The sequence below is a fragment of the Poecilia latipinna genome, unplaced genomic scaffold (assembly GCF_001443285.1).
Source record: "Poecilia latipinna isolate Pla-1442-1.1 unplaced genomic scaffold, P_latipinna-1.0 Scaffold138, whole genome shotgun sequence".
NCBI lineage: Eukaryota > Metazoa > Chordata > Actinopteri > Cyprinodontiformes > Poeciliidae > Poecilia > Poecilia latipinna.
The window spans coordinates 149,831-158,062 of record NW_015112754.1 but is presented as its reverse complement, the minus strand read 5'-3'; the positions used below and the strand labels follow the sequence as shown (position 1 = coordinate 158,062).

At 36.2% G+C, this 8,232-nt stretch overlaps 2 protein-coding genes across 3 annotated transcripts; both read right to left on the bottom strand.

Moving 5' to 3' along the window:
* Positions 1 to 695: 695 nt before the first annotated feature.
* Positions 696 to 3,981, bottom strand: LOC106945298 (troponin I, slow skeletal muscle-like). 2 transcript variants are annotated; one of them, XM_015028877.1, is made up of 9 exons: positions 3,896 to 3,981; positions 3,716 to 3,803; positions 3,223 to 3,253; positions 3,117 to 3,120; positions 2,991 to 3,032; positions 2,479 to 2,610; positions 2,272 to 2,361; positions 1,464 to 1,637; positions 696 to 1,313 (listed from the first exon to the last, which is right to left on the bottom strand). In XM_015028877.1, exons 3-9 carry the CDS (start codon positions 3,231 to 3,233, stop codon positions 1,224 to 1,226), a joined length of 543 nt encoding a protein of 180 aa, XP_014884363.1. In that variant the 5' UTR covers positions 3,234 to 3,253; positions 3,716 to 3,803; positions 3,896 to 3,981; the 3' UTR covers positions 696 to 1,223. The 2 variants fall into 2 exon arrangements, with proteins under 2 accessions (XP_014884363.1, XP_014884362.1); XM_015028876.1 differs by lacking the exon at positions 3,896 to 3,981 and having other exon boundaries at positions 3,716 to 3,847.
* Positions 3,982 to 5,488: 1,507 nt separating this feature from the next.
* Positions 5,489 to 8,145, bottom strand: LOC106945299 (troponin I, slow skeletal muscle-like). Its single transcript, XM_015028878.1, has 8 exons — positions 8,044 to 8,145; positions 7,360 to 7,381; positions 7,229 to 7,232; positions 7,107 to 7,148; positions 6,877 to 7,008; positions 6,681 to 6,770; positions 6,289 to 6,462; positions 5,489 to 5,947 (listed from the first exon to the last, which is right to left on the bottom strand). Exons 2-8 carry the CDS (start codon positions 7,368 to 7,370, stop codon positions 5,861 to 5,863), a joined length of 540 nt encoding a protein of 179 aa, XP_014884364.1. The 5' UTR covers positions 7,371 to 7,381; positions 8,044 to 8,145; the 3' UTR covers positions 5,489 to 5,860.
* Positions 8,146 to 8,232: the final 87 nt, after the last annotated feature.

The following is an 8,232-nucleotide window of genomic DNA, read 5'->3' as shown; positions in this document are numbered from 1 at the left end:
TTTTTGCCAAGAGGAACAGCTAAAAGTTGATATGTCAATTTAAAAACACAAAAAAAAAAAAAAAAAAAAATATATATATATATATATATATATATATATATATATATATATATATATATATATATATATATATATATATATATATATATATATATATATATATCGAAGTACATCCTCTTTAAATTCATGGGGTTTACGAATTATCTAGGAATTAAAGTTTTAGTTTTTTTTTTTGTTTTTTTTAAGAATTTGCCCAATTTTTTTCCATTTTGGAATCTGGTGCTTCTTCATAAGAAGAAATATTTTCTATAAGTATGGGTTTTTTTTTTGTTTGTTGTTGTTTTTTTAATTTTATTCAAAGCGTTTATTTTTAACTTAAGGCTTTATTATGACTTACCTTATGGAAAAGTTTAGGAAGTATAAGAGCAGGAAACTTGCAGATAAAAGGGAGAATTGAGGGAACGAAAAAAGCCATAATCCTTATAATGAACATGACATTATGTATCAATCTAATTATCATTAATTTGGTTTGTAAGCAAGTGTCACTTTTCCCAACTGAATAATGGGATTTTTAGTTGTATTTAATTTATTTTGATGCATCTGTAAGACAAAGTTATGTAGTGTGATATGTATGGTTAGATTAAAATTATTTTCAAACTTCAAATCCTTTTTAAATTAAAAGCCCAGAAGTGACAAAGTGTGTAATTTATTTATTTATTTTTATCATGATAGGTCAAAATAAACTTGATCAAGTATGCTTTCTAGTAGGATTTCTAGATATAGATAAAAAATAACACATAATACCCTTTTTGTGGAGGATATGAATATACAGAAACTAACAGAAATATCTTTTTTTTATTATTTTAGAAGCACTTTTATTGGCCAATGCTACTTTTGTAGCTGTACCACATCAAGTCAGTTTGCTACAACTGAGAACTGTTTCTAAACAGCAAATAATATTGTTTGAAATCGCCAAACTTTTCTGAACGTCCAAAGTTTCCAGAGGTGCTTAAAAGTTAAAGAGCTCTGCTGCCATCTGCTGGAAGAAAGAGCACATTTCTGCTGCGTCGTTGTTGATGCGACGATAATTTCCCTAAACCTCGAGTCTTCCTGAAGTGTCTCTTTGCATTCAGCAGTACAATGTACGGATGATGTTACGTTATAGTAGCGTCTTTTACAGAATTTGGAAATATTATAAAACAGAAAAGCTAGTGTTTTTGTCTTCAGTTGCCAGAAGCGTCAAAGAGCTTCTTCCTGCCCTCCATCCCAGACATGGCCTCCACGTTCTTACGCCAGTCAGTAACCTCCTCTTTCTGATAGAGAACAAAACAAATTGGACAAAAACATATATATATATATATATATATATATATATATATATATATATATATATATATATATATATATATATATATATATATAAATCAGAAAACAATATTCAGGTGGATAAAAACCAGATTCACCTTTTCTTCCTCCTTCTTGACAGTTTTGAGGTTTGCCTTGAAGTCAAATGACTCCTTGTGTTTGGAGCCCAGCAGAACGCTCAGCATCGCCTCAGCTGAGATCTTCACTCTCCGCAGGTGAGGCTTCTTGAACTTACTCTGGATCTCAGTAATCTTCAGTTTCATGTTTTCAATCTGCCCAAACGGAGCACGTGATTATATCATTCTACCTCATTACTCAAGATAATTTGCATCTTTCATAGGCGTATTACTCAGTGGTGTTATTTAAGATTCACATAATGTACAGTCAAGCTGTGAGATGTCGCCATACCACCGTGGTGCGGCTGCAGGATGTTTCCAGTTGAGCTATGGACTTCAGTTATTGACTTTATTTTGCTTTTTTTTTTTTTTTTTTTGCTTCCATCATGCAAAGTCTGATTTGTGAACATGCTTATGTGGTTTTCAGCTGCTGTCAAAAATGTAGGGTGTAGTGACATCTTGTGGTAAAAATCTCAAATTACAACCAAGTTGGCATAAATGGAGAAGAACAAAAAAGCCACTATTTTATTTCGCCACTGTAAATTGTGTTTCGGAATATTTTATGACATTATTTAAAAGCGTACAAAAATACTAGTTTATCTTGAAGGGCATGGATCTTCGCCTCAGCTTCACAAAGTTTCATTTCAAGTTTTACTTTATTGTATTATCAGGCCAAAGGTAATAATTTTGGTGGTATTTTAGAGACTGAAACTTAATTTAAGGCTTAAAAATACATGGACAAGTGAACTGACCTTCATCTTGCATTGCTGTTCTGTCTTAATGATCTCACCTCCACATTGTTTTTGGAAACTTTCAGGCCAACATCGTAGCGCTCCTCGTCTACTATATCAATCTTGCGGTGCAATTCTTTGCACAGATCCTTTAATTAAAAAAAAGAAAATAACATCAGGGTACATTTAATAATAGTGAGTAACTTGCCGAAAGGAGACTGGGACTAATCCGGACGTAAACGGGTTTTGTGGTTGAAAAGAAATACCTGCAGTTCCTGTAAAGACAGACCAGAAAGATTCAGCGGAGGAAGTCTCTCTGCCAGCACGGCTTCTTTTTCCTTTATCTTCTGATTTTTTTCCTCCTCCAGCATTTGAGTAGCGACTGCCAAAAGTTTGATCTAAGAGTGAAAATCCAGAAAAATGCAGCATTTATCCTCTTTTTCCCCCCGTTGTTTTTTTTTTTTTACTTGTAAGTACATACAATATTTATGACAAATGCAAAAGAGCACAGATTTCATTTTTAAAAATGTGCTTGCAATGTACACCTTTAAGACTAAAGTGTGTCTCGAGGCAATCATGAACCTATTATTTCTCATCCTGCGGTCTGCACACTGCAGCATGCAAACTGCTCCATAGCTATTGTAGTTAGAGAAGTTAACAACATTCTTGCACAAATCGAAAATAAGCTTAGGGGATAAAATCAATTAAATAAATAGCCAAACATTTGACACAACCAAAAATAATAATATTAACAACACAGACAACTTAAAACTCTTACTTTTAACCCCAGCTTTCTGGAGGAGGAGATCTTAGATTTTTTCTGTAATTCACACATAAATAATATTTATTTCCACCTTCTGCCTTGCACGAAACATAAGTAGAAATGGATATAACTGATACTTACCTCTCTATGGTGACATTCATAAGAGAAATGAAACATATTATAGTTTTATATCTTACACAACACAATAACCAGTGGGGAAAAACACACGAGAGGAGACAGCACTTACCCGTCCGACATGACTGACTTAAACCACCGCTCTAGAATGGGGAAAATAAACCCATTAAAATAAATAAACACATTGCTGCTTCACTGCTGCCTTATAAGACATTCTGCATGCTTTGTATCAATGAATTGTTGCAAGTTAAACGCACGTCTAAAAACTCCTGCAAATTACAAATTCATTTGGTCGCCAAAGCTAAATTGTTTTGAATTGCACGCCTCCTAAACGCCTGGAACGGTTTAAAGCGAATGTGCTCTGAGGAGTCAAAGGAGTGCAAGTGTTAATATATGTGATGAGAGGTTCACCGTGGGCGACAAAGCAGTTAAGTGACCAGATAATCCGCAGGCATGTGAGAAGACTCTGTTCAGTCAGCTGCTAATGTTAAACAATAACACTGCTGCCCGCTCGGACGGCCTGAGAGAGAACAAGATGCTGCTCTGACGTAAAGAACCGTGACAGCCGCTGCTGGATGCTGCGAAGTAAAGAGAAATATACTCACACTGAGTCAAACAATGAAAGCACAAGTACCAATAGGAACTAGCAACACACCGCCTAGCGATCCAACCTCAAGGAGCTCCTTGTGCTTTCTGAAAACAAAACAAAACACATCTCTCTAATTTATAGTGTCTCCTCCAAAGTAGAATGGCTCACTAAAATAGAGTCGTATCTGCTTTACTACCTCTGTCCGTCCACCAACAGTGACATATACGGAGGTTCACAACAATATTTGAGCTGCGTAAGGGGTGGGGGGGCCGTCATAAAGCCCGCTCCGTGGGTTTGGACATTTGGGTATGTTTAAACACGATTTCTGCCACATCTATTAGTGGAAATGGCAGCGTGTCCTTTGAGGGGGGGGTCAAGGTCGGAGTTGTGACAGAGCGGGGCCAGCTGGAAAAGTTTAGATGAAGATGTCAGGGAGTGGAGCAGAAGGGAAGAAGTTAGAGTTACCTCCTTCGTTTGGGCAGCGTTTTTATTTATAGGAAAACCGCATGGTTCAAGAGGTTCAGAAGTAACATGGACTACCCCAGATTATCTGTTTAGTCGTCTGTTAATATCGACTAAATCTGGTGTTTCGTTCCCAAATGTTTCAAACTGACTCAAAGTGATCCATGTTGGTTTTTTTCCTTAAAATGTCTTTTTCCTTTCTCTAGCCATGCAAAGCAAAGCAGATATGTATTTATAGGTCACGTGCATTTTCCATTAGCAAATTGTGTCACCATTTTTGTTTATATTTGCAGCTGCGTATCATGGCAGTCGTCTCATAACACTTTGCACAGGCTGCATTGAGGAAAGACAAAAGCCAAAGGTTAACTTGGTTTTATTTTGGCCTGCAGAGGAACAAGGACAGGTGGTCTGTGAAGCTTGATGGTTTGTAAACTGAGCCAGAGTGATTTCAGCCTGGCTCTTGGATTCACACTAAAGGCTGCACACACCAAAGAATACACACATTCACATAACTAAGAACATTGTCTGTAAAAAATCTTTTGTGATTTTGTTGGGATTGTACATGAAAGACAGTAATGCACTGATGCGAAGAGAAAGGAGAAGACAAATGTTGGTAAAATTTTTTTACAAGTCTTAAAGGTGCAGAGGGCCTCTTTTATTTGAAGACCGACACATAAAAATCAGTGCAACTGAGGCTTGTCGGAGAACATCAGCAAACGAACAACATCACGAGGACGAAGGGACGCGGCAGACAAGGTTTACAATACAGTTTCGCAGAATGCAAAGACGAGAGCACGACTGAAAGCCTATCACAACGTTGCCGTTGCACTCAAAACGACGGAGCGGGACGGGAGAGCATGAATCAGAGCCGAGAGTCCCATGGCTACGTTTTAGAGGAGCTGCAGGAATCCACAGCTTAGATGGTGGAATGTGTTTACACTTATAATTAGTTGAGCTCTCCACCAACATGATGTGTATGAAAGAATGGCAAGATGATCAGCCATTGGTAAATAAAGAAACAATGGCATTAGATGATTAAAATTTGTGTTTAATATGGAAAGTTGATCTGGTCAGATGAGACCAAAATCAAACATTTACACTTAAACTATAAAGAGGTGACTTATATAAATATAAATATAAATATACTGTGTATATATTTATACACACAAATCATGTTGAAAGACTCTTCTCTTCTCTCCTCTGTGGTCTTCTGCTGCAGTGATGTTTAGGATTTAGATATTTGCAGGTGAACATTGTTTCTTCTTTGCCTGTCTGTTATTGTCAGCCTCATAAAACAGGCATAAAAAAAGAGAACTACAGCATCAGCTTTAAGTTTTCACCAGAACATTTTATTAACTTTGTTATCCTCAGGCTTTTTAAGGTCAAGAAACATTTTCTTTTTCTTTAGGGTGGACATATAAGCAGTTCAAATGTTTCACAAGTGCAAAAACCACAAAACAAAACAGTGCAATTAACCCGAATGCAAAACAAAGAAAGAAAGAAATTGCTGCAATTACTTTTTCTTTAATAATCTAAGTAATTTTGAATATCGCGTGTAAAGTCTGCAGATACAGTCATGCATGCTGAATCCTGTCTCGTGTCTTTGCTGATTCTATGGAAGAACAATCCCTCCAAGGTCTTCTACAATTTCTTACACTGTAAAACTGAATTTATCATCAAAATGTCCACAAAGACCAATCTACTGGTTGGCATCAAAAAGCTTCTTCCTGCCCTCCATTCCGGACATGGCTTCCACGTTCTTCCTCCAGTCTGTCACTTCCTCCTTCTGATTAGGCAAAGAACATAAAAAAAAGTCTCAGCAGTTTTGAGAAATACTACACACCATACATATGTAAGTATGGACAAAAAAATGACTGTAAAACATTGTAGAATGATGTTTGCAATTAAGTAAAAAGCAAGCAATAAAACAAGAAATGTGGTAAATGGAGGAAAACTATTTGAATTTTTTGCCAAGTGCAGTTAAATTACTTTCTTTTCCAAAGGTTAGAAATAAAATTAGAATTTGATATGTGAATATTTCTGAATAATGAACTGATTCGGTGACGGGGTGTTCTAGTTCTCTCACATAACTGTAGATGCTGTGGCCGTTAAGATGCGCTCATTTACCTTTTCCTCCTCTTTCTTCACAGTCTTAAGGTTGACTTTAAAGTCCACGCTCTCTTTAACCCTTGAACCCAGCAGAGCTCCCAGCATGGCGTCCGCAGAGATCTTTACTCTCTTCAGAGCGGGTCGCTTCATCTTACCCTTCAGATCAAAGACCTTCCGATTGAGATCCTCGATCTGTGGATTCAAATGTAAAAATTCAAGTGCAAAGAACACGTTTAGTAAGATCTGCTGACATTTTCACTGACTCTGTTGATCGGTCAGACAGTAGTTCAAGTAGTTCAAGAACTTTGCAGATCTATTCATTCATCATCATCATTAATGTGAAAAAAAGCAAACGATAAATAGAATTCACTGGCACTTAAACTAGACGAAATGAAGGAATGAATCCAGACCTCCTTGATGTTTTTGGCCACCTTGGCTTCGATGTCGTACCGTTCTTCATCTGCCACATCTATCTTGCGGTGCAGCTCTTTGCACAAAGTCTGGAAAGTTATGATTACAGTTAAAGCTAGTGTCGAATGCAGCCTACGCCACAGTGATTTAGCTGTTTGCAAAACATCTGAATGAGTCTTCCTCCGATGCGCTCACCTGGAGGTCCTGAACAGACAAACCAGACAGCTGGAGAGGAGGAACCTTCTCTGTGAGAGTAACTTCTTTCTGCTGAATCCTCTCCTCCTTGGTCTTCTCCAACATCACAGCTGCTGTTTTCAGCAGCTTGGTCTGTCAGGTATAAAAATAAAAAAATTAAAAAAAAGAAGAGATCCAACAATCCCCCATTTGGATAAAAAAAAAAAAGACTTCATAAAAGGAGACACTACCTTAAGATATAGCCTTCGAGATGCAGAGATCTTTGATTTTCTCTTAAAGACAAAATCGAAAAAAGTAATTTTATTCTTATTTTGATTTAATTTGAGCTGCAACAAATGTATCGATTCCTTACCGGTCTGTGTTGGATGTTATGACATGAGAAAAAAAGGAAGAAAGGAAAAAGGAAGTGAGGATAATTTCTATTTTTTTTTTTTTGTATAATAAATATTCTTTCACAGATTTCAGAAAAACATTGTCACTTACGCTTCAGACATGTCTATTGCTCCTGTTGAAAGATTAGACCTTTTACTATTATCAGTTTAGGTGATAGTTACATCATTTGCCTTGATGGTTATTGCAGTATAAAATCACAGTCTATTTCCATGTTGATTTGATCAAATAAAATGTATTTTGAAGTTTGTCTGCAGTCACACACATTTTATTGACATCAGTTTCTCTCAGTCATCCAGACCTTGGAGCTCCGTCACACTGACTCTGAGCCTTTAAATTAGTAACACTTCATTCTCAAGTGCTGTGAATACTTGGAATGATTTTCCTTTTTGAATCCAATTTGGGCTCTATCCAAGTTTAGAGTAGCTATCTAAAAATCACATTCAGATTTAGTTTGTGTAAACTAAATGTATAGCACAAGTTAGGATTTTTTTGTTTTGTTTTTGAAAATTTGCAATCTCAGCTATTACTTGGATAAAAAGTCACAATACTGTCTAAAATATCTAAATTTGGGGTTAAAAATCTGTATATTTGCAGCACTTTAATGTATAAACAGTAAACTAAAATGTATCTTTCTGCTAAATATGCCAATGTAATCTAAACTCAAATTTTTAGCTTGTTTTTTTTTTTTTTTTAAAACAAACTGCATTCGGTGAAATATATCTGTAAATTATTAAATCTATGCCGCATCGTCATTAAACAAAGAGATTAACGTATCTTATATTTAATCTCTGAGCAAAACAAGTTGATATGATATGACTCTGACTTTAAATAACAAGAACTAATCTCAAGTCTCAAATTTAATAGCTCCTATTGCCTTCTGTGAGTGGCCAACTAAAATAGCGTCTTCTGTCCTGACAGCCAACAAACCGTATATCTCTACTCTCCCACCACCCTATGCCAGGC